Source organism: Rhinatrema bivittatum, chromosome 7, assembly GCF_901001135.1.
Source record: "Rhinatrema bivittatum chromosome 7, aRhiBiv1.1, whole genome shotgun sequence".
Lineage (NCBI taxonomy): Eukaryota > Metazoa > Chordata > Amphibia > Gymnophiona > Rhinatrematidae > Rhinatrema > Rhinatrema bivittatum.
The window spans coordinates 132,337,244-132,363,087 of NC_042621.1; the positions used below are offsets into that span (position 1 = coordinate 132,337,244).

The window sequence follows — 25,844 nt, forward strand, 5'->3', positions numbered from 1 at the left end:
CCAAGGGACTAAATTTGGCTCCTAACTCCAAAAGTTAAACTCCTAAACCCTTTGGGCTCGATATTCAAAAAATTCTGGCTAACCTACAAGGGATAATCAACATCATGGCTATGCTGCTGAATATCCATGAAGAAATCACTAGCTAGCCAGATAAGTCTTCTTCGGCTAACTTTAGACCTGCTATTGAGCAGGTCTCATTTATCTGGTTAACTTAACCGGATAAGTTTATATATCGCTACTTATCTGGCTAAGTTAACCAGTTAAGAGGATGCTTCCCGAAACGCCCTTTTCCTGTCAACCAATTAGCCGGATAAGTACTTATCCAGATAACGGGCAGCCATTAAATGCTGAGTTGGCCCAACACTGAAAATCCAAGCAGATAAGGGCTGGAGGTTGCCCTCCCCTACAAAACAGGTTTTTGAAGATTCCACAAACCTTGTTTCCCCCCCCCCCACCCCTAAATGTTGTAAAAGGAGATAGGGTTAGGTTGGAGGAAGAAAAGCGTGCACAGTGAGTTCTTTTTTTATATCACCACATGAATTTTCCAGTGTGCACTTTGTACCTGTTGTAAAGCAGGTGAAAGTCTATGTGGGAACTTCTCTGTGCCTAGGCTGTGCATGCCAGTACATTTTCAAAGGACAGCTTGGCAGGGAGTTTCCCTCTGAAAATGACTTTTCAGGTCTGTGGGACCTGCAAGCAGCACAGGGACTCTGAAAATTGCCATCCTCTATTCCCCTCTCCCCCCCCCCCCCCAAAAAAAAAAAAAGAAATCAGATATGAATTAAAATAAAAAATGAATCTTAAATAGCTCTCTAAGTTACTTTCTTCACCATCAAGCCCCTGCAGAGAAGGGAAGAACAGCATGCAGAAAGATACAAGGTTGAGGGAGGAGACGAGCCAAGACACCAAGAGATTTCGATAATTTGTTAGTAAGAGAGAAAGAGGGAAAACATGCAAACATGCCGTGGTTTCTCATTGAAATGGCTGAGCAGTTCCCTGGGCTGTTTTGTTACCTATAAAAATAGGAGCATCCTCTAACTGTGTTATGGCTGAAGTGTTCTTGCGATTTCTCATTTCCAAAATCTTCGGAGGGATCCGACCACAAAAGGTCACACATTGGTCCAAACGCAGGAGGCTCTTTAAACCTATCTAACTGCAAAAGAAAAGTAGCAGGTTTTATCACCAGTCGCTCACAGGGATGTTAAGATTTCAACAGATAAATATTAACCACTTCGTGTATTCGCCACTCAGGCTACCCACCAGGCTCTGCGGCTCAGTCACTGTGCGACTGCACTCACCTTTTCCATCTTGTCTCTGCGAGTTTGAGCTTTTTAAATAAAAGGATTAGGACTGTCCAGGAATCTGGATATCTGAGGGGACCGGGCAGGGATACAGAGCTTTTCAAGCTCCTCATTAGACGCAAAATTCCAGTAACCCCAAATTAAGGGCAAGGGGCAACACACACTGAAACAGCAACTCTACATATAAAGAAACAACTATCCATACACCTCAAAACAAAGCTAAATGAAGGCACGGATCCTTGAAACCAGTGGTGAACGGTGAGACTCACAGTAGCAGATTCAATAAATGGAACAATATTAGTGCTCACCCCTTGCAATCATCCATTGGTTTCTTACCTCTTCCAGTCCTCCACCTCTCCATTTTTCACCTTCTTTCAGCCACTCCAACCCTTATTCTCCGTATCATGCCAACCCCAATCTTTCTCATTTTTTGTTCCTCTTTCCAGTTCCAAACTTCCCCCAGCTGATTCCATTTGCCATGACCCCCACTGCGATGGTAACATACAGAAACTCAGGAGCCCCCCATCTCCACCCAATAACTTCCTGAAGATTTCCAGGGACCATTAGACAGGGGTCAGGGAGAGAGAGAGAGGGGGGACATTCACCCCACAGCTCCACATCCCAGGATCAGGATCCCCATGGGCTTCAGTCAGTCTCCTTGGAATCTGTCCACTGCTACTCCCTGGCTCTTCCACAAATTTCCCTCTGCTCTCCCACCACTAGTCTCTTCCTATTCTTTCCCACCGAGCTCTCTCTCTCTGCAACTGCCCCTGCGCTCTCCTGCCAGGCTCTCTCCACTCTTGTGCCCATGCTCTGCTACTGGTCTCTCCTTCCCTGGGCTCTCTGCATCACTGATTAAGGTGGTCACTAACTAATCCCCAGAACATAGGACATCCCTCTGGCAAGAGTCATACCAGATGCTACCAGATTTAAAAGACTGAACTTCCTCCACCTTCCCTCCTCCCTGACAGTCAGATCAGTGTAAGTAATGGGAGACTAGCACATGAGGTCACAGTAAGCACACACTCTCAGTCTTGATGGGTTGCTCCGCCTCCCCCTCTTATGCTTCCTGGTTACAAAGGAAGCAGGCACCATTGAGGGATAAGCATCCAAAGGGACAGGGAGCACATGCTCATGGCGTCCCCACCCTGATGACCCGCCACTACTTTTCCACAGTAATGTAAAGGAAAGGAAGGACAGAAGGAAAGGAATCTGGGAGTGGAGCGATAGAGAAGAATGTAAGGAAGGGAGGGATGACGATAGAGAGGTGGAGAAGAGCCGGAGAGAAAGAGGACTCCAAAACTAAGGGGAGATGAAGGGGATCCCGATGCGGAAGATGGAGAGGAACCTAGGAGGGGAGGAGGACATGGAAAGAGACTTAAGAGCGATAATGGAGATGAACTTAAGGGGGGATGGGAGATGGCGAGGTACCTTCCGTTGCTCCTTTCTCCCTGCATTTCCGATGGGGAGAAGAGTATGTTATCAGGGAGGCTGTGCCCCTCAGGAAGAAGATGCAATCACTTTTAATCAGGTACAAAAGTTTTATTTACTAAGCCCCGCTGGCTCTCCAGGCCAGATATGCTTATCCAATTCCCCTTATCCATGCTGAGACCAGAAACGGATGTCATGTAAGTGCCTCCTTTTCACCCCCCCAACAGGAACTTCTCAGAGGTGCAGCTGCAGCTCCTGTCTCCCTGCTGATTAGTGTAGGATATACCATGCATCCCTTAATTCACCTTATGGAGTTCCAGGAACAGGAGATCCAAAAGGTTTACAAGTAGAAAATGAAGCATTGTCCCGAAATCCTCTACAGGCAAATATTGCAACAAAAGAACCCAGTTTAATTTCTTTGGAGGTAATTTTCAAAGAGTTATATAGGGGTTGTTTGCATAAAATTAACTTATGTGTGTGTGTAAGTAGCACATATACAAATATAATCTATTTTATGAAACACATTTTCAAAACTGTCTGTGGGGGTATGGAAATGATTGCTATTATTTTATGAACTGTGTGGCTCTCCTATTTCTACCTCATAAGTATGAGCATATGTTTTGGTATACGCATATACCTGTAATGCAGGAACATGCACACTTTCTTTATGCATTTTATAAATTACGCTCATATGCTTTATGTGCATAATAATTATAACAATTCATGCATCATAACCCAGAATTAAATGTGGAGGCAGGTATTTTATACAGTATGCACATACACAGCTTCTGAAAATACTTGCACACATTCTTGTATTCACTAGTTCGCCACTACCTCCAGTGCTTTTCACTGAACCCCCCAACGAGTTCAGCCAGACATCCCACCCAAAAACCTCAGAGAACAGACAAGTGCAATTTCAACTGCGCAAGTCAACTGGCAGGTGTACAAAAACATACAGACAAGTTGGGTAACGTGTGCGTGAATATACCACATACATAATAGCAACTTGTGCACTCACTTCCACGCCTTACCACGGAACACCCTATGTTCCCGTTAACATTTCCATGCAACACTGAAAGTGCACACACACTTGCGAGGATTACAGGAGGTAATTTTCAGAGTTACGTGGGGATGCATGCATAAAATTAGCATGTACGCACACCTATTCTATTTTGTAAACCTCGAGAACGAGTGTGTACTTGAAGTAGTGTCACACAGAAATAACAAGGAAAACAAGGGGAGATTTAGGGGCGCTCTGGGTTGGGTTTGGAGGTACACACACAAGTTGCTATTTTGTAAACAGTGTACGCGCAGACATTACCAAACTTATCTGTAAAGTTTTACACCTGCTGACTCGTGGAATTGAAATTGCACTTATTTGTAGTTTTCAGGTGAACTGGTGGGGATTCAGGGTAAAGTGCTGACGGATCTAGGTGAACTGGTGAAGGACTGGGTGAACTGGTGGAGGTGTTGGCGAACTGGTGATTCCAAGTACGAATGCAAGTATTTTCAAAAGTGGAGTGCGCACATACTTTATAAGATATCTGCCTCCACGTTTAACTCTGGGATAGTGCACGTGCATTCTTACAATTATTACACATGTAAAATAAAGGTGTGTAATTTTACAAATTGGATAGAGAAAGTATGTGAGTTCCTGTACTACAAATGTAAGCATGCACTGAAACATACACGTATACTTTTGGGGCAGAAATATATGGTATTTTATAAACTGTGCAGATCCTGCCACACAGTTTATAAAATACTAGCTTCTAACTCCCCGGACCCACTGATGCATGCAAATGGTGTACTGTGGACACTTTTGAAAGTTGGGCTCTTTCTGGTAAATGTTTTAAAAGTTATATAGAGGTTGTGTGGATAAAAATAGCATGAATGCTCATATATGATATTTTATAAAACTTGAGAATACTTGCACTATCGTGTGTAAATTTTAATGGGGAAAAAGAAGCAATCAAGAGGCATTCCAGGGCAAGGTTCATAAGAATATGTGTAAGTTGCTATCTTGCAAGAGATATACGGGCATACATTACCAAACTTGTCTGAACAGTTTTGCATCTGCTGTGGCGCAACTGAAATGGGACTTGTCTTTGGTCTGCAGTTTTAGACTGGGAAGTTTGGATGAACTGGTGAGAGATCAGGGTGAAGTTCTAGAGGGTCTAGATGAACTGGGGGCGGCGTTGGCAAAATGGTGATTCTAAGTCCTAACTCCACTATATCTTTTTTTGAGATGCAGTGACCAAAACTGCACACAATACTCAAAGTGCGGTCATACCAAGGAGCAATACAGAGGTATTTGGATGCCCAGTCTAGCAAGATCCTCTTACAATTTCTCACAAACCGCTTGTAATTTATCAACTTAGAATAATTTTGTGTCATCAGAAAATTAGATTGCCTCATTTGTCATTCCCATCTCTAGTGGCGACAATAGGAATCGGATAAAAACAAGCCCTTTATTAAAACGTTTTAATAAAGGGCTTGTTTTTATCCGATTCCTATTGTCGTCACTGTTACACAGCTCACTGGATCGGCTACCGCTTTGTTTTTTGGGTCCATTCCCATCTCTAGGTCATTTATAAATATGCTAAAAATCAACAGTCCCAATACAGATCCCTGGGGAACTCTACTATTCACTTTTCTCCACTGAGAAAATTAACCATTTGGTCCTTTTCACTGCTTTCTACCTTTTAATCAGTTCTCTTAACCAGTTCTCAATCCACAATAAACACTTTCTTCTGTCCCTTGACTTTTTCTTTTTCCATCTTTATTTAACTAACGTTTTCCAAAACATTTCAACCGTGACTTTTTAATTTCCTCAAGAGTCTCTCATGAGGTAATTTGTCAAACGCTTACTGAAAATCTAGATACTCTATATCAACTGGCTCACCTTTATCCATGCCTTCAAAAAAAATGTAGCAAATTGGTGAGGCAAGACTTCCCTTGTCTAAATCCACATTAGCTTTGTCCCATTAAACTATGTATATCTATATGTTCAGTAATTTTGTTCTTTAGAACAGTTTCAACCATTTTTCTTGGCACTGATGTCAGGCTCACTAGTCTGTAGCTTTCCGGATCACCTCGGAACACTTCCTAAAAACCAGCGTTACATTGGACACCCTACAATTTTCAGGTACCATACCTGATTTTAATGATAGTTTAATGATAGTAGGTCTGCAATTTCATTTTTCAATTCTTTCAATACACTAGGATGTATACCACCTGGGTCACGTGTTTTGCTACTCTTTAGTTTGTCAACTTGCCTTACTACATATTATAGGTTCACTGAGATTTGATTCATTTCCTCTGAATCATCACCTTTAAATATCACTTCTGGCATATCTGCCTTACATCTTCCTCAGTAAAGACCAAAGCAAAGAATTAATTTAATCTCTCCCCTATAGCCTTGTCCTCTCTTAAAGCCCTTTTATCCCTCAATCATCTAATGGTCCAACTGACTCCCTTGCAGACTTTTTGCTTTGAAAGTACCTAAAGAAGTTTTTGAGTTTTTGCTTCCATAGCAAGCTTATTTTCAAATTATTTCTTTGCCTTCCTTATCAATGCTTTGCATCTAATTTGCAAGTGCTTATGCTGTTTCCTGTTTTCTTTATTTGGATCCCTTTTCCATTTTTTAAAAGATTTTCTTTTGGCTAGAATAGCCTCTCTCACCTCACATTTTACCCATTAGACAGTCATTTGGTCTTCCTTCCATCTTTTTAAATGTGTTAAAAACATCTGGTCTGCGCTTCCAAGATGGTATTTTTAAACATCCATGCCTGATATAAACTCTTGGCCTTTGTAGCTGCTCCTTTCAGTTTTTTCCTAAAAAAAACTTTTTTCATTATACCCCTTTTAAAAGTTAAATTCTATCGCAGTAGATTTCCTTAGCGTCCTCCCTCTAGTTATCAGGTCAAATTTGATCAGGTTATGATCACTATTGCCAAGTGGCAATAACACAAATTACCTCTTGCACCAAAACATGTGATCCACTAAGAATTAAGTTTAAAATAGTTCTCTCCTTGTCTGTTCTAGTATCAGCTGCTCCATAGAGCAGTCATTTATTTCATCTAGAAAATGTACCTCCTTAGCATGACCTGATGTGACATTTACTCAGTCAATACTGGGATAATTGAAATCACTCCTCCTCTCAGATGCAGAAAAAAAGCATTCAAAAGGATGAAATGGTTATACATAAAATCTGTTCTGAAAGCAAGGAGCTGGACCAAATTTTCTGTGTCAGGTTGACAAGCTTTATAATAATTCTACAGTCAGGGTAAAAGTAAATAGTGTGCTGTCTAGAGAATCCTGATTGAGCAGAAGCACCAGACAAGGGTTTTCTCTCGTCTGCATCTATTTGCTATTGCCATGGAACCTCTTTCTACCATGTGCCTGCTGCTTGAGGAGAGTGCAGATAAGGAGCTGGAACTTAAAATTCCTCATCATCGCTCCCTACTGCTGCTTTTCCCTCAACCCTGTCAATCACTGCCACCACCAATCCAAGCCAGAAATGTGCAGGCATGCTGTATCCTGCCCCCGCCTTCCCACTGTCCCCCGCCCCCCCCCCCAGCTTCTTGGAGTTTCAGTTTTTCTCCGTATGCTTGTTATAATTTATGGTCTCTTATTCTGTATTAGATAAGAGTCAGTCTGCATTCTGCATGTTTGACATTAGTAAGGGATTCTGCTAACTAGGATGTAGATTCTGTGTAGGAATCTAGAGCAGTCTGGCTTGCTTTGTTTTTACAATACGGTAGTAAGAGTACTGTGTTCTGTATTTTCAGTCTTACTTTTTCATAGGTAAGTTTGTTGCTGTTCAAGTCCTGGGGTTAGTACTTTTATGGTATGCCTGGTATGCTATATAGTTTCTAAATGTCTATTTAGCAGGCTTTCATGTAATTTCATAAAGTGGCTGGCAGGGAAGAGATTCTGAAGTACTATTACTAAAGGGATACCAGAATTTGAATATATTTTTGTATGGTGAGTTGAAAGGGGAAATTTCCTAACTCTGCTCTGTATAAACTCCAGAAGTAGTCAGAACTTCCTGAGGTTGCCAATGAAATGCAAGAGAGTTTGTGTGTAACGAAAAACTGTGTGCTGCCTATGCATATCAGTCCTAGTTTCTCATTAATACAGTAAGCTAAGATTACAATTTTTGTGAAAAAACATTTAATAATATTTTATAAACGGTTATTGAAATTAAAGAATATTTTATCTTTCTCCTGCATCCTTTTCAACAATAAAATAATATCTAGGATTTCTTTTTAGTATAGCTGTTAAGTGTAGTGTGCAATGTGTCACGCATGTGAGTGCCATCGGTCAGGTGTGTCATGATGAAAAAAAAAAAAAAAAGATTGAGAACCACTGCACTACACCATATGCTATTTCCCAATTTCACACCAACATCAAAATGTTATTATTTTGGAGCACAAGGGAGGAGGAATAGTCTAGTTGTTAGAGCAGTGGACTATGAACCAGGAGACCAGGGTTCGAATCCAGCTGTCACTCCTTCTGACCTTGGGCAAGTCACTTTACCCTCCATTGCCTCAGGTACAAAAACTTAGACTGTAAGCCCTCTGGGGATAGAAAAATACCTACATATTAGGTATACATATAAAAACCAGCAAGCTGAAGGGCGTTTTGGGGAGGGAAAGTCTGGAAAAGGAGGCATTTTCACTGCAGCAGCAGGAAATGCTACAACAACCAAACAGAGAGATGTGAAGAATGAGAGAGGAAGAGCAAGAGAAGAAGAATGGAGCCATGGCAACCTGCTACTTGGCAACACCACTCATCACCTTCTCCAACTCAAGTCCTCGCTGCATAAGATACATTGATCCTTTCAAACTCATCAGGTCATTGTGGTGTAAGAAGGCATCAAGGGATGGATCTCAGATGAAAGGAGGAGAGGTCAGTACCAGGTTGGGATAATGGAGATGTTGATAGCTGGCTTAGGGCTGTAAGTTGGCATAAGTTGTTTTCAATAAGTAGCCAAAACTGATTTTGTTGTGTTTGTTTATTTATTTTTTAGTTTTTGTTGGTGCTGTCTGCTTTTGTTATTTTTTTTAGCTTCTCTGTGAGAGAGGGAGCTGGGAAGAGCAGGGTAGTGGAGATTCAAGGGATGGATTTTTGAATAGGGAACGTTATATGATGATGTAACATCAGAATACACTTCAAAGTGCTTTCATCAATCCACAAGGCACTACATAACTTTGCCCCACTCGAGCTCAAAATCCCTCTCAAACTACACACCTCTACCAGGCCAGTGAGACAAGCCTACAAAAACAACCTTCAGATTCCACCGATAAGATTATCATTAAGTAAAAGAGCCTTCTCTACAGCCGGCCCCAAACTCTGGAACACTCTCCCGTCAGACCTCAGATTAGTGCAATGCCCCACTATATTTATTTATTTATTTATTGTTTTTGTTATACCGAGTTTCATGATAGGCATCACATCAACCCGGTTTACAAATAACAAGGAGTGTAAAGCATAACGTAACGTAAAAAACAATATTTTCAATAAGAACCTTGAACTTTAAAAAAAGACTTAAGACTTGGTTATTCAATCAAGCGTTCTCATAAGCAACAGCCTGCCGAACTATTCATGCCAAGGACCCTTCTTTAGTAACCCCCCCAGAGAACTATATAGATCATATCCAGAACTCTCAGGCCTTCTTTGAATCCTTAACAGACTTAAATCCATTCCCAGATTCATACCTTGCTTCTTTGTTTTAGCCTACATTAGGCTCTGTAGCATTTACGTTATGTTATGTTATTACCCCATATAGCTGTATCCAAGTTACTTTTACCTGTTCATTGTAAGACATTAACTTGTCAATGTTCTGTTCAGAATGTAAACCGAATTGATCAGTAGCTCTGTTATTGGAAAATCGGTATATAAAAGTGCAAAATAAATAAATAAATAAATGTATTTTTCTGATATTATATTTTATGCAGACGCAATGGTTCTGAAATTTTGCAAGCCACTCTGGGTCTCTGGAGTAAAGTGGTATATAAGTTTAAGAACAGAATAATAGAACAGAAAGTGGATAGCAGGTGGCATAGGTCAATGAATGTAGCAGCCTAGCTTGCAGCAGATGGCAGAATCCTGAATATCTGAAGAGAATGGAAAGCAAGACAGAAAGACGAAAGAGAGGGTATACAACCTTCCCCCTTCCTTGCACCTCGCAAAACTTTCCAGCACATCCATCTCTTATCCACTCTCAATCACCTCTGAAGGAATGGGGGGGATGTAGAAAAAAAAAGTCTCGTCCCCTAACACCCAAACCCACTCAATACAAAACAAACACACAATTTTTCCCCCAAACTAGAACGCTTGTATTGAGAAACCATACAGCAAAACTGTTACAAATGTTATAGACAGCACAAATATCAGCAGTAAAACAGGTAAGAGATTATGTATAAGGCTGAACAACATGAATATCATGACAGTAATCAAGGAAAACATGGTGCATGCCGTTGGTGGGACCTGTCAATCAAATGCAAATGACACAGTCCTTCAGCAGCAAAGTATCATGGGACTCTCATGTTATGCTGATTCTTCATCCATGAGATGCAGGTGGACTCTTCCCCTCATAGAATCAATGTGTAGCACCAGGCCTTTCACCTCTGATCCACTGCCCTCTCATACATGGATTCCTGAAGAATGTGGTTGGCATGTATTTGATGCAAGAAATAGACATGGGGCTTATTGTTAGGAGGCTCTCAATGTCCTGCTGGAGGGTGCAGCTGAGGCCAGAGATGGCTTTTGTCAGTCTGACCATGGACCATTACTCCTGATCAGATGTTCATTTAGCAACTTTTTTAGGTTGTCCACAGACTTCAGGAACACATGCATCTGAAGGGCTTGCAAATGCATCTCCTTTCATAGAGACCTGAACCCTTTGCAGAATGTGTTGTCCAGGTACTGTTGTCCCAACACTATTAGGTAAACAGAAAATGGGAGGGTATGCTAGTGTGGCTCTCCATGGTAAGTGCAGAATGAATTCATCCAAGTGTCAATGGAGTTTGTGGTAAGGGGCTGGTGCAGGGTGATTTTGATGGCAGGAACTCTGTTGGTTACTCCATTTCAGTTATCCGAAGTCTCTAGGACTGCCATGCTGAGTATGGGGGTCAGTGACGCAGTGTCACAAACCAAGGATTTAGCCTTATTCAGCCTTTTCCATTGGCATGGTCCTGGCTAAGTCTGGAACTGTGCGTGTGCTCTGGATTCTAGTAGCTCCTGTTAAAGCAAGAAGAAGCAGGTAAGTACAGGTGTTGCAGCACATGAATGGCACTTGTTTGGTTGACAATTGCAACATCTCCCTGCAAAATTGTTTCCTTCTAGGAGAATGGGTCCTATCCTCTTGCCCCCTGTAGGAAACTGGATCCCACCATTTGCCCTCATCCAGGGGAATGGATTCCTTCCCACCATCCAACAAGCACAATTACCATGCATGGCTAACAATCTCATTTTAAGATGTCTACTGCCTCAGATATTAGACAATGTTTTGAGATGTTAACTGATCTGCTGTGTTATCCTACACTTCATCAGCAAGATCCAGCACCTCTGAGAGACCAAGGATGGCTTATGGCCCATGTTGCCACACAGCCTTTCCTCCAGTCTGCTCAGCCAATAAGGACAAGCATCACTGCTTCCTGTTTTGCTCCCATATTGACATTCTGGTTGCCTTCTCCCTGATGGTTATCCTACAAACCTGGTATTGATGTTTATTTTGCTTGCTGGTCCTGGGTGCCTCTCCTAAACTGCTGCCTTCTGTTGCTACAGATTTCCTGATGTGCCAGCCATGGATTTTTATGTTGAATCTTTACCAAATATGATGCTGTGGTTGTCGAGAATGTATTCCACGGTCTTGTTTTCTTCCTCTTGGCTGTAGTCACGTATCCATAACCATGCCTTTGGCTCTGCACTACTGGCAATTGATCCTACCTTCTACTCTCTGTTCTGCACATGGGTAGGTAGTTGGTGTTGTGGGGCCTCCCTGCTGGCTCTTCCCAGGGCCTTCTCCCCTCTCCTGCCCTTCTCCTCCTTATGTATACTGGGTTTTAACATTGGATTCTGCCCTCCCTTTTTCTGCCTCCATGAGCTAGCAACTCTGCTGCTCCAACTCACTGCCTTCCTCTCCAGCAGGTACTGCACGCCACAGCTCTTCTTAGTAACCACAACCTCTTTCCACCTGTTCATCCTCACCTCACTTCCTCTGCACACTCTCACCAATCAAACACCTAGCACCCTCACGCACCCACACTGTCTCTCACCCCCTTCTATGCTCTCCACTGCCACTCTTCAGTTGCAAACCCCAATATGCTCATTGCCTGAACTTGAGGCTGACTGAGACCAACAGAGACACACCTTCACAAGCATGCCAGAATACAAATTACAAGCAATAGGAAGGGAAACAGTAAAGAAACCAAGAAAAAGAAATAGCACACTAAACTGTTCTACAACACTTCTTTTACGTCAACTAAATCCCCCACACTGAGTACATTGGCTCTCCCCTCTGTCCACACAGCAATGAGAGTGATAGAAGCTGCTGGCCTCCTAGAGGAGGAGGAACTGAGAGAAAAGCAGCAGTGCACACATGCACAACATTGCACAGGCGCTACCCATCATGTGAGAATGAGCTATTAACGATCAATTGCTATTTCCTGCTAGCATGCATGGCAAAATGCTGGGCAACATTTACTTAGATAATGCAGATCTGCTGATCAATAAGTGAATCACATGTTAAATGCATTTTAGCGTGAACTCTGAAACATTTAGCACCTCCATGCTAAACAAAATTTAGTGTGAGGTTTAGTGAATCGGCCCTTTAGTAATTAGCTGTCTGAAAATGTCCTTCCTTGCCTTCCTTCAAAGCAGCTGGAAACAACACCCGGTGAGGAACAATGCCTGCACTTTTAGCCGCATTCAGAGGAGGCATTCCCAGGGACGTGTTTAGGCTGAGTGAGGAAAATTATGCGCACGGGCGGCATTTAAAAATATTCACAGCAAATATTTTGTCAGCAAAAATCTACCTGCAGTAAAAGCAGGTGCAAGTGACTGCACATACATTGTACTGGCAACAAGTTGCAAACGGAAAGCATGCATATAATTTCACTTTGAAAACTGCTGCAAAGGCCATGGGTAAAACATATGTGCTGTCTTTGTCCAAAACCTCCGCTTAAGTACATTAATAAGGGGAAGAGGATAAATTATGGAGCTTAACCACCAGCATTTTATCTGTCTTGTTCCTCTTTTCATACAATTGCTTTCTTCTTAAATTATAAGCAGTCTCAGCAGTTAAGGCTAGCTTCAGTTTTCCACTTAGCTAAATTAGATGTTTTTGAGTACTTTCCTGAAAATCACTCAACGTGCCTATGTTTCTTTTCATGAGCCTTGATTTGCCTTCTAAGACCTTAAAGAAGCCATTCGGGTCAGACCAAGGCCCATCGAGCCCAGCATCTTGTCTTCAACAGTGGCCAGTCCAGGTCACTACTGTGGGAGTGGTGCCACAAAACTGGAGAAGGGTGGCTGTAATCCCACTTCATGAAAGTGGTAGCAGGGTGGAGGCTGAGAACTACAGGCCGGTTAACCGTAGCTTGGTGGTGGGAAAATTAATGGAGAGAGACTCTGCTGAAGAAATCCAGTGGGTTACGGGATCTGAAGCAACATGGTTTTACTAGCGGAAGGTCATATCAAACAAATCTAATTGATTTTTTTTTGACTGAGTGACAAGAGAATTAGATCAAGGGCAAGCTACATGATGTGGTTTACTTAGATTTCAGCAAAGCTTTTGATACAGTCTTGCAGAGAAGGCTCATGAATAAAATGAACAGAGTGGGAGTGGCTCCCAAGGCGGTGAAATGGATTAGAAATTTGCTGACTGACCAAAAAAATATCAGGTAGTAGCAAATGAAACTCACTCTGAGGAGAGAAGGGTGTGATTAGTGGAGTGGCTCAGTGATCGTTTCTGGGGCCAGGTCTCTTCAATAACTTTGTGAGTGATATTGCAGTAGGAAAATTTTGTCATTTTGTAGATCTGTAACAGAGTGGACACCCTTGAAGGGGTCGAGTGGATGAGAAGTGGTCTATGAAAGCTGAGGATTCAATGCTAAGCAATAAAGTGTCATGCACTTGGGCTGCAGAAACCCAAAGAAGCTGTATATGATAGGGGCAAGAGACTGATGTGCATGGACAGGGACAGAGACCTTTGGGTGATGGTGTCTGATGACCTGAAGATGGCAAAGCAATGTGACAAGGCAGTGACTAGGGCTAGAAGAATGTTGGTCTACCCAGAGGAAGGGATAACCAGCATAAAAAAAGGAGTTATTATTGCCATCGATAAGGGCCCGCCTGGAGAACTTTGTTCAGTTTTGGAAGCCGTATCTCAAAAAGGACAGAGAAAGGTCAGAAGCAGTCCAGAGGAAGACAATCAAAATGGTGTGGAGTCTGCACCAAAAGGAGATGAGACTTAAAGGACCCAAATATGTATACCCTAGATGAGAGGACAGACAGGGGGATAGGATACAGACTTTTAATTACTGCAAGGAATTAATGCACAAGAGTCAAAACCTTTTTTGATGGAAAGTAAGCTGTAGAACTAAGGGTCATGATATGAAGCTCTGAAGCGGGGGGTAGACTAGGAACAATTGGACGCAGTGCTTTTTCATAAAAAGAATGGAGGATGCCTGGAATGCCTTCCCAGAAGACGTCATGAGGACGAGAATGGTAGCGAAATTCAAAAGGGCGTAGGATAAACACAGGGGATCCAGGAAGGAAATGAACAGTGATAATGGGGTAAATTTTCAAACAGTTACACACATGTAAGTAACCTGTACTTGCATAATTATTTTATAAACATCTAAAATATGCACATAGTTTTCACATTCTCATATACACAGGCATTCCAGGGAGGGGCCTCATAATTACATGCGTAAGTTGCTACTTTACATAATTTTACACCTGCTAATTGATATCAGACTTGTTTTTTGTGTACTACTAGCAGGGTGGGAGGTCTGGGTGAACTGAGGGGGAGTTCAGGCTGAAGAACCAGGAGGATCTTGATGAACTGGAGGAGAACTGGTACATGAATTGGAAAACTGGTAATTTCAATTACATAAGTATATTTTAAAAAAGACCAACTTCCGCATCTAAATTAGCTTTTATGCAAACCTTACTTTTTTTTGTATGTAAAACAAATGCACATATATTTGTATGCATTTAATGTATTGAAATGCTTGCTTTCAATGCATTGCATGTGTCCATGTGTAAGAATACATACATGCATTTATTGGGGGGGGGGGGGTTAGACATATACGTATTTTATAATACACACATATCCGATACACGCAGGTTATAAAATACCATCGCAGATCTCTGCGCTGCTCTATACGTGTCTATATACAGCTGCACGGAGTTGTTTAAAGAATGGTTATTTTGTTGTAACATTTCTGCACAGGGTAATCTGAACAGAGTAGCAGTTACAACCTTAAACAGAAAGTTCGGGGATAATCTGCACAGAGTGGCAGTTACAACCCTAAACAGAAGGCACAGGAGTAACCTGCACAGAGCGGCAGTTACAACCCTAAACAGAAGGCACAGGAGTAACCTGCACAGAGCGGCACTTACAACCCTAAACAGAAGGCACAGGAGTAACCTGCACAGAGCGGCAGTTACAACCCTAAACAGAAGGCACAGGAGTAACCTGCAGAGTGGCAGTTACAACCCTAAACGCCTTGCTGGGCAAACTGAATGGAACTTTTTGGTCTAATCTGCTGTCATTTACTGTTCAAATACTCGACAGATTCAAAAAGTAGATCTATTTTTCTTGTTACTCGCTCCCAGGGATAGCATTAGCTTTCTTTAGTATACCTGGCTAATAAGATTGTATGCACTCTTCTTCCAGGAACTTGTCCAAACCTCTTTTAATCCCTGTTATGCTAGTCACTTTGACCACGTCCTCTTGCAATAGAATCATAGTACCACAGAAACACTGTACATGATGATGGATGAAGACCCAATCTTCTATCTAGCCTATCTAGCTAGTTGTTTAGGGTAGTAACTCTGCTTCATGCAGGTTACCCCATGCAGAAATGTTACACCTACAGTTAGTAAAGGCTACCCTTTTTCTTCATTTTCACTCTCAAGCCACTAGGGATCCTCTTGGGTAGATTTTCAAAGGGATATGCGCGTACCCCCCGAAAACCTACCCCAAACCCCCCTGCACGCGCCGAGCCTATATTGCATAGGCTCGGCGGCGCGCGCAAGCCCCGGGACACGTGTAAGTCCCAGGGCTTGCATGGAGGGGGCGTGTCAGGGGCGTACCGGGAGTGACGCAGTGTTTTGGGGGCGTGTCCAGAGTGACGTGGCGTTTCGGGGGCATGTCTGGGGGCGTGGTTCCGGCCCGGGGGCTTTCCGGGGGCGTGACAGCGGTCCCTGGACCAGCCCCTGGGCTGGAACATGGAGTGCGGCAGCCGGCCCGGCGCGCGCAAAGTTACGCCTGCTTCCAGCAGGCGTAACTTTCAGGATAGAGGTAGGGGGGAGGTTTAGATAGGGCTGGGGGGGTGGGTTAGGTAGGGGAAGGGAGGGGAGGGCGAGGGAACGGAGGCAGGCTGCGCGGCTCAGCGCGCGCAGGCTGCCGATTTTGGGCAGCCTTGCGCGCCGACCCCGGATTTTAGTTGCTACGCGCGTATCTATTGAAATCCCACTTACTCTTGTTCGCGCCTGGTGCGCGAACAAAAGTACGCGTGTGCACAGATTTATAAAATCTGCCTCCCCGTGTTTATCCCAAAAGGGCATGGAACAAATGTAGAGAGGCTGATAGTCATAGAAATTAAATTAAGCTGACTAAAGGTAGATGGCTAAATTAGGATTCTAAGTTTGGCTAAAAATAGGTCCCTAACCTTTTAGCTGAAAATTCACATAAGTTTAGTAATCTAAAACTTAGGGCCCTAAATTTTGGCCTGCTGTTCATTCACCTAGATTTAGGCTCCTAAGGTCAGGTCCCTAATTCTGAAAATCAGCACTAAGTACTTAATTTTGTTTCCCCGCCCTAACCACCATGCAAACATCCACTTTTTAGGCTCTAAAACTCAGCAGCCTAGTGAAACTAGAAGCCTAAATTTAAGAACTCAGGCCTAGTACATTTTCAGCAGGCCAATTTAGGAACGTAACTCCAAAGGTTAGGAGCCAAGCCCCTCTGAAAATAGGCTCCAGAAGATCTTGATTGTGCGGTGAGTAAAAAAAAAACTTTGTGATTCAGGGGTGTAGCAAAAAATGAATCACAGTGGAGGGCCAAGGTTAACATGGGTGGGTACAGTGCTAGCCCCCTGCCCCACCCATATCTTATGTCAGTCTTCAGGGCCGTGGCTACAAAACCCTTTAATTTCTGGCAATACTCAACTTCCATCTTTCCACTCTCTCCTTGCCCTGGCTGTCTCTCCTTTCTCATTCTCCCTCTGTGGTTACAGCAGCTACATTATAAAAGCTGCTGAAGAGCAGAAAGACACTGATGGCCTCAAATTTTTACAGGACTAGCTCAAGGGCAGTGCTGTTTTCCCTGTTCAAGTTTGCCTTTTTAAAGGCATAGGCTCTCAAACTGGCAACGATTCCATTCCCTCCAGGCTCTCTAATTGCTGCACCTTTAAGGACTGACTCATATGTAACTCAACCCTGTGCTATGGTCAAATGTAAGGGAGCACAGGTTCCCCACCCCCCACAGCTACGCCCCTGATACAATTTGCTTTAAATCTAATGATTGTTAGTTTCTTTAATAGCTGCTGCTCTCACTTTTTTCAACTCTGTGTAGTTAATTTTTATAGGGATTTTGTGCATAAGTGGCATGTATTCACATATATGCTATTTTATAAACATCAAAGGGTGAATTTTCAAGGTTAGGTGTGGAAAAAATAACATATGCATGTAAATAGCATGTACCCAGGCATATACTATTTTATAAAGCTAAAGCATGCATGCATAAATAGGGTTATTTAGTTAAAATCTTTTATATACCACCTATATGAAATATAAAGTATAGGAGGTTTACAAGAAATAAACAAACATAATTAAAACAATAAAAACATATGCTCAATAAAAGTATAACAGAGAACAAATCATTACATAAGGTCAAAAACTATAAACATAAAAAGCAGGGGAGAAGGAAGTAAGGCCAGGTTCTTGTGGCCTGGTTTTGGCCTCTGTTGGACTTGATTGACCCTTGGTCTGACCCAGCATGGCAATTTCTTATGTTCTTAAGGAACAAGGTATCAGTCTGCCTGGAGCTTGCCAAATGCAACAGAGCACAGATAGGTTTTTAGCTTTTTCTTAAACTCCTTTGGGTTAGTCAAAAGCCTGAGCGTATCTGGAATTGAGCTCCAGATAGAGGGACCTGCTCCTGAGAAAGCACGCTTTCTTGTTATATCAAGCCTTGCAGTTTTTAATTGTTTGAGCTTGGAGAAGGTTTTGGTCTACAGAGCGGAGGTGACACGGTGGTTTGTGCATATACACATGTAAAAAAGGAGCAGTCTAAGGGTGTCTAGGGCAGGGCCAACAGTTACGCATGTTAAGTTACTCTTTTATAAGAGACTTATGCGTGTATATTTGGCAAACTACTCGCAGATATTTACTCCTGCTCATTAACTTGCAAGAGTAATATTAAATGTCTTTATTATGAACTACTAAGTGAGGAGAGAAGCTGAGAGAATTGGGGGGGGGGGGGGGGGGGGTTTCAGATTGAAGAACCCAGGAGGGTCTCAATGACCTGCACATGGACTGGGCAAACTCGGGGACTAATTGGTAAAACTAATAATTTCCCCACACGCGCATGTTACAAAATGTAAACATTTAAGATGCGTCAAAAAGCAGCTCCCGAGGTTAGGTGCTATTTAAAATACGCATGTAAAATCTCCACACGTATATTTTTAAAACTGAAAGTAAAAAATACACATGCACAGCAGTTCAACACCACTTAGCCAGATAAGTTCCAAAATGGGAATGCTCATTTGTGATTTCCTTTTGGAAGCAAGTTCAAACTTTAATTAAAGCTATCACGAGAGTTGACTTAGTGCTCACACCTAAGCTATGTTTGCTGGGCAGAAGGGAACTCCCCTATCTACCTACGATGAAAAGGCTGTTAGTTGACCAGCTCTTTCATGCTGGAAAATATACGACTGCTCTAATGTGGAAGGTTCCTCCGTAGCTCAATGTGTGGCACAAACAAATATTTGATATTGCAATGATAGAAAATGTAACATATATGCTGAAACATAAACTGGATTTGTATGGGAAAATATGGGAACCTTTCTGGGTATATTGGGATAGCAAGGTCTAAAAGATGTCGCAATAGGCTCCTAAGAATACAAGCTGGATGTTCTGTTGTCTTTTGGATACTTTGCTGATTGGATAATATCCTGTGTAAGGGGCAAATTAATGGATGTTAAAGGGAAATATCTATGAAAGCCGATGATATGCTTTTTTTTTTACATCGTGCATTATCTGACCCTGTCTCTGTAGTGTTACATCTCTTTTTGTTAAATAAACAATTTAAAAAAAGGGATTATGAATGGGGGACAGCACCACATTTTTCAGTCGCCGGAGGAGGTCCTGAACTACCTAAAGAGGAGCAACAATGAAGCGTTGACTGGTGTGACTTGAATATTTGGACTGTGGTGGCTATATGTTCTTTAGCTCAGGTGGGCCCTGCTATTAGTGTATTAGTCTCATTCTGGAAGCAGCCAGGATGTCTCCGTGGTATGAAGTAATATATTTATTAGACTTTTCAGTTTCTTGTGACCATGTGAACTGTGGCATTTGGCATTTTGGATTATTTTCTTATTGAACTGTGGTGGAGTGGACAAAGGTTTCATCATGCAAGTTTAGATTTTGATCGCATATATGTTATCTATTTAGAGATCTGGTAATTTTGTTCCTTGGTGCTTTGTTGATCTCATAAACTATTAATTTGGTTTTTCAAAATGCATCGGGAACACTGGAATTTACAGATTATCTTAAGCGCTTTATTTTGCTAGTGGCAGAAGATCATTAAGGTCAAGCACAAGTGCAGATGGATCACGGGACCTTTATTTTTACGTTTTTCCTTTCCTTCTTCTCTATCTTTTGTTTTTGGTGTGTGAGTGCACACGTTCTGAGCTGGACTGGGAACCAGGTTGGAACATTTTCTTGCAGTGCAGTCATGCTGGAGAGGGAGGGGAGGGGGATCTCAGTGAGGAATGGGTGATGGAGGGCTTGCAGATGTAGGAAAGGTTTGGATTGGGGGAAGGGCTGGTTTATAGTTGTATTGTTCTGGGCCTTTGCGATGGGGGATTAGTTACTGTTCTCTTGTTTATGGTGGAAAGGGGACAAACTTTAAAATTACACTCATAAGAACATAAGAAAATGCCATACTGGGTCAGACCAAGGGTCCATCAAGCCCAGCATCCTGTTTCCAACAGTGGCCAATCCACGTCATAAGAACCTGGCAAGTACTCAAGTAGGCACATATTTGGTGGAGCTGCCCAGTTGATTATGCCATATTGGGGGTATATTAAAGCTGACTGTAGTGATAAAAGTTTACGTTACATCGGGATCCGATTGTATTCTTATTTTCAGCATTGGTTGAGGGTGTGCCGAAGGCAACTGATAAAATGACATCTCAAGTACTGCTGGCAGCATGGTGCAAGATAGCTGCACATTGGAAAATTAAAGCACCACCTGACAAGATGGCAGTATATAAAAGACTCTTGTACATCTTCCATCTGGAGAAACTCACAGTGATACGCAGGAATAAATAGGAGTACGTTTGACAGACAGTGGAATCTGTTTCAAACTTGGGATAAAGACCTCCATGATACATTCTTGGCTGACTGAGGGGAGGGTGTGGCGTTGAAGACAATAATTGTGTTAGTATTTCTTGATGTATAATTTATATAGAGCTTATTTGGGCTAGTTAAGTTGTAAAATCTTCAATAAAAATTTAAATTAAAAAAAAAAAAACACTCAGGTTTTTCTTGACAGTTCCTTCAAGAGAAGCAGGGGTCTGTCTTATAGACAGTATAGCAGAGGGTATTCATTGTCTATTCTTATATGGGACTCATATGGATTTTATCTTTTGTTATGCTATGCTCTTCCCAAGATGGTTTCTACGAATGTTAGAGGTATCTCTAATCCTATTAAGAGAACTAGACTTATACAGCTCCTTAAAAAACAGAAGGCACAGATGGCATTTCTTCAGGAAATACACAGAACATGAAAAACTTACAAAAGTCTGGGATGGAAAGATGATTCATGTATCTTTTAATTCAAAAAGTCAGGGAGTATGTGTGTTATTGCTCAAGGCTCTCCCTGTAACGGTTGGCGTGAGCCCTTAGTGTTGCGGCATAGTTGATGCAACTTTGTAGGCAAACCTATGAGGCCTACACTGGTAGCAGGCACCTGTGCCCTGCAGCACGACAAGACTGGAGCTTTGCCTATACCAGTTGTCTCACCTGTAGTTTTAGGTTCTCGCAGCTAGCAGGTCGTAAGTAGGTCCCTAGGGCAGAGACAAAGGCAAGAGTCCAATAGCCCACTGGGCTCAGGACAGGCAGTGGGCAGACAGAGTCAGAGACAGGCCAAGGTCAGGTCCAGGTGGCAGGCAAAACGAGATCAGCTCCAGGCTGAAGGTCAAGATCTGGAAAGTCAAGCCAAGGGAGGACAAAGGCAAACTGAAGACACTGGACAAGATGAATGAGACAAAGCTGGATGAAGGAATCAGGAGACGTCAAAGAGCAAGGACAAGGCTGGAAGAGGCAAGGCGAGGCTGGACGAAGCAAGGAAAGGCTGGAGACCACAAAGCAAGGCAGCAGAAGGCAAGCTGAAAACACGGGAACGCTGGCAACACGCACTGCACAGCAGGAGACCCATTGCTGAGGCAAGGAACTGCTGCAGGGCCTTGGCTTAAATAATCCAAGAGGCTGACATCATCTGGAGGCGTAACTCAGGGATTTCCGCCATATTATGTGCACAAGTGCAGCATGCGCCTGTGGGAAGGCTGGCTTATGGCAGCATAGGATGCTGGGTCCAGCAACATTCCTACTGTGATGAGGCCGGGACATGTTGGGGCCGACAGGAGCAACAAGATGGCGTGAGAGTCTGATTCCAGCAGTTTCCTTCCACGCTGAGACTGACTGGCATCGGGGGTGAGTGCTGCAGCTCACAGGGTCGACCCACGGGCCGCAAATCTTAACACTCCCTTTAACTATTGCTAGGTCTTACAGTGATCCAGAAGATCAATACGTTTTTACTGAAGGGACCCTATATAGTAACAATTAACGATAATAAATGTGTATGTGCCCAATATGAATCATGAGGATTTCTTTGATAAATTTAAAACATTTAACACATCTGCTTTAATTATGGGAGGGGGCTGGTATCTGTTTCTTAATCCTCAACTAACTAGGTCTCATTCTTTGAATGTTTATTTTCTTCACCAGATGCCCTTCAGAATCAAACAAACAAACAAACAGAACTGACTGTTTGTTTATTTGATTTCCTACATGGTTACCCGCCAAGTTAAATTTATAAAATACTTATTGGTTACTCTAAAGTTACTCTATGTTAGCTAATTCTTCCTGCTCTCTTGTCTTGAATTTGCATTACCCTGTTTTTTGTAACTTCCTCCTATACTTTTTGGTTACCCCACGTTTTGCTGTAAACCGGTACGATAAGATATTTATCTTGAGCATCGGTATATTAAAAGATTCTAAATAAAATAAATAAATAAATGTAATTCAGATATATAATTTAAAAGACATTTGGAGGAAATGGTTTCCAAGTAGCTGAGATTATACTTTATATTCACCCAGACATCACAAATACAGTAGAATAGATTTCTTTTTATGCACTCAAAAGATTTCTAAGCAAGGTTGTAGACTATGACATCTAGGCCTCTTATTGCATGACACCTCAATCTTTCCATCCTTAAAAATACTGAATTCACTGATATGATCAGGGAGAGATCAATGATTTTCAAATTCATCACTCTGCAGAGAAATATAATCCCCTATTAAGATGGGAGATGTTGGGAGGAGAAGGAGGAGAGAGGCTTCTAAATTAAAAAGAAATACCTGCGGAGGTGAGGGCAGCCCGGCCCTGAGCTCCTTGTGGTGAGGCTACCCGGCCCCGACGACGCTGGAAACCCCGCCCCCGTGTGACGTCATCGAGGCGGGACGACTGGGCACATAAAATCAGCCCTGCAGCAGTCAATTTCGGAGGAGAAGGAGGAGAGAGGCTTCTAAATTAAAAAGAAATACCTGCGGAGGTGAGGGCAGCCCGGCCCTGAGCTCCCTGTGGTGAGGCTACCCGGCCCCGACGACGCTGGAAACCCCGCCCCCGTGTGACGTCATCGAGGCGGGACGACTGGGCACATAAAATCAGCCCTGCAGCAGTCAATTTCGGAGGAGAAGGAGGAGAGAGGCTTCTAAATTAAAAAGAAATACCTGCGGAGGTGAGGGCAGCCCGGCCCTGAGCTCCCTGTGGTGAGGCTACCCGGCCCCGATGACGCTGGAAACCCCGCCCCCGTGTGACGTCATCGAGGCGGGACGACTGGGCACATAAAATCAGCCCTGCAGCAGTCAATTTCGGAGGAGAAGGAGGAGAGAGGCTTCTAAATTAAAAGAAATACCTGCGGAGGTGAGGGCAGCCCGGCCCTGAGCTCCCTGTGGTGAGGCTACCCGGCCCCGACGACGCTGGAAACCCCGCCCCGTGTGACGTCATCGAGGCGGGACGACTGGGCACATAAAATCAGCCCTGCAGCAGTCAATTTCGGAGGAGAAGGAGGAGAGAGGCTTCTAAATTAAAAAGAAATACCTGCGGAGGTGAGGGCAGCCCGGCCCTGAGCTCCCTGTGGTGAGGCTACCCGGCCCCGACGACGCTGGAAACCCCGCCCCCGTGTGACGTCATCGAGGCGGGACGACTGGGCACATAAAATCAGCCCTGCAGCAGTCAATTTCGGAGGAGAAGGAGGAGAGAGGCTTCTAAATTAAAAAGAAATACCTGCGGAGGTGAGGGCAGCCCGGCCCTGAGCTCCCTGTGGTGAGGCTACCCGGCCCCGACGACGCTGGAAACCCCGCCCCCGTGTGACGTCATCGAGGCGGGACGACTGGGCACATAAAATCAGACCTGCAGCGACGCTTGTCGTCGCCGGCGCTTGTCCTAAGCCGCGCTTTTTAAGGGGCGCTCGGCTTAGTGCGGCTTCGTGTCGGTTTTGCGAGGAACTGTCAAGTGAATGGTTTGTCTTCCTAACTGTAAGTAATCCTCTCATTATTACTTCTCCTCTCTAAGGGGCCAAGAAGAGAGTGTTTTGAATGTGGGTTCCTATTAAGTCCTGAGTAAAATAATTATCAAAATGCCTCATTCTGCAAGGAAAAGGAGAGCCAGGGAGCGAGTTGAGCCTACAACTATCCCTGGTAATCAAATAAAAGGACCAATGGACTCACATGTGCAACGTACATCAAGATCGGATGGGGCGCAGATGGAAGGGCCTCTTGAATTTGTTTCTGAGGCCTCACCATCGGACCTTTCAACATCTTTATCCCCGATCCAAAGGGAACCACCAGTAAACCCGGCTATATTCAGAGCCCAGGGGCCTTGGAGGGTGGCCAAAACTGCGGAAGGCGCAGAAATAGGGTCCCCAGTAGTAGGCCCAAGCTCCCTGGAATTGTCTGGAATGGAAAGTCCGGGGGATGTCCGGATAGGACAGAACACCTCACCGAACTTGGTACAAGGAGATAACCATCAAGATTTAATAAAGATGGACAACTCTGTTTATTTGTCTAAAATAAGTGTTCCACAGATAATCAAGCCCGAAGTGGCTACATTGGATGCAATAATGGAAGCTATAGTGAGCTTGCAGAATTCTATGATAGCTCAAGTAAATCCAGTGATAGACAAAGTAAACAATCTACAGGGAAAATTAATTAATATGGAATTAAGAAAAGATAAAGAAATTAAAGAACTAGAGAAAATAAAGGGAGATATTGATAATACAAAAAAGGTACAAGATACAATGATAAAGGAAAATCAAATATTGCAAATAAAATTGGAGAATCTAGAAAATGTTAATAGAAAGAAAAACCTCCGATTTGTTAATTTCCCAATGCTCCCACACGTGACACCTAAGGAAATGTTTAAGAAATATTTAATTGAAGTCCTTAAAGTACCAGAGAACACTATTCCACCATTAGTGAAGAGTTATTACATTCCAATGTATAGAAAAGGAACACAGCAGGAAGAACAGGAGGGAACACAAGTTATGGATAAATTGGAAACTAGTCTGGATCTTTCCAAAATTTTGGAGACATCCGATAGTGAACTAGTACAGAGTGCCACTTTATTGATCACTTTTGTATTTGAAACCGATCGTGACTGGGTGTTTCGATTATTTTTCAAACATAGGACAGAACCATTTTTGACTTTAGCCATAAGAATCTACCCAGATTTCTCTAAAATAACACAGAAGAGGAGGAAACAATTCTTGTCATTTAGGGAAAAGGTTCTCCAAATAGGGGCAACCTTTCGCCTTAAATATCCTTGTAAATGCTGTATAGGATACAAGGGTAAATCCTTTGTTTTTTACACTCCTCCTCAATTATCAATTTTTCTAAGTGACAAAACACAAGTGGGAAATCTTGAATTGGAATCTCCTTAGCACCTATCTATATGTTCAGTGAGCCCTAAAATAAATATAGAGTACGTAGCAAGCACATTTACCTGAGATTAGTAAATATTTAATATTTATTATGAGAAATTAGATTAAATTGGTTCCTTATATTTGAGGACTAAAATTTACATTATGGATATATTTGCCTTAGTACTGTTAATTTAAGTAACAATTATGAATTGTACCCTAATGCTTTTCTTAATCAAGAATGATCTTGTATTATTAAATGTTTAAAACTGAATAAATATTAAATAAAAAAAAAAATAAAAAAAAAAAAAAGATGGGAGATGTTAAAAGAGGTTTTAAGGGTCAGAATTATTTCTTATATCAGCCATAGGAATAAACAGCGATTGAAAAATACAGCAGTTTGTAACAGCAGTTAAAGAGCTTGGAAGGCAAGCAAACAAGATTGC

The 25,844-nt window shown here is 42.7% G+C and overlaps 1 protein-coding gene across 5 annotated transcripts in view; it reads right to left on the reverse strand.

Annotated features, from left to right (window-relative positions):
- PPP3CB (protein phosphatase 3 catalytic subunit beta) overlaps positions 1 to 25,844 on the reverse strand; it is a 187,098-nt gene that overhangs the window by 57,918 nt on the left and 103,336 nt on the right. For all 5 annotated transcript variants that reach the window (XM_029609153.1, XM_029609152.1, XM_029609151.1 and 2 more), the window contains one exon: positions 1,014 to 1,153. In XM_029609153.1, coding sequence (XP_029465013.1) covers positions 1,014 to 1,153 — 140 coding nt within the window. The remainder of the gene's footprint in view (positions 1 to 1,013; positions 1,154 to 25,844) is intronic.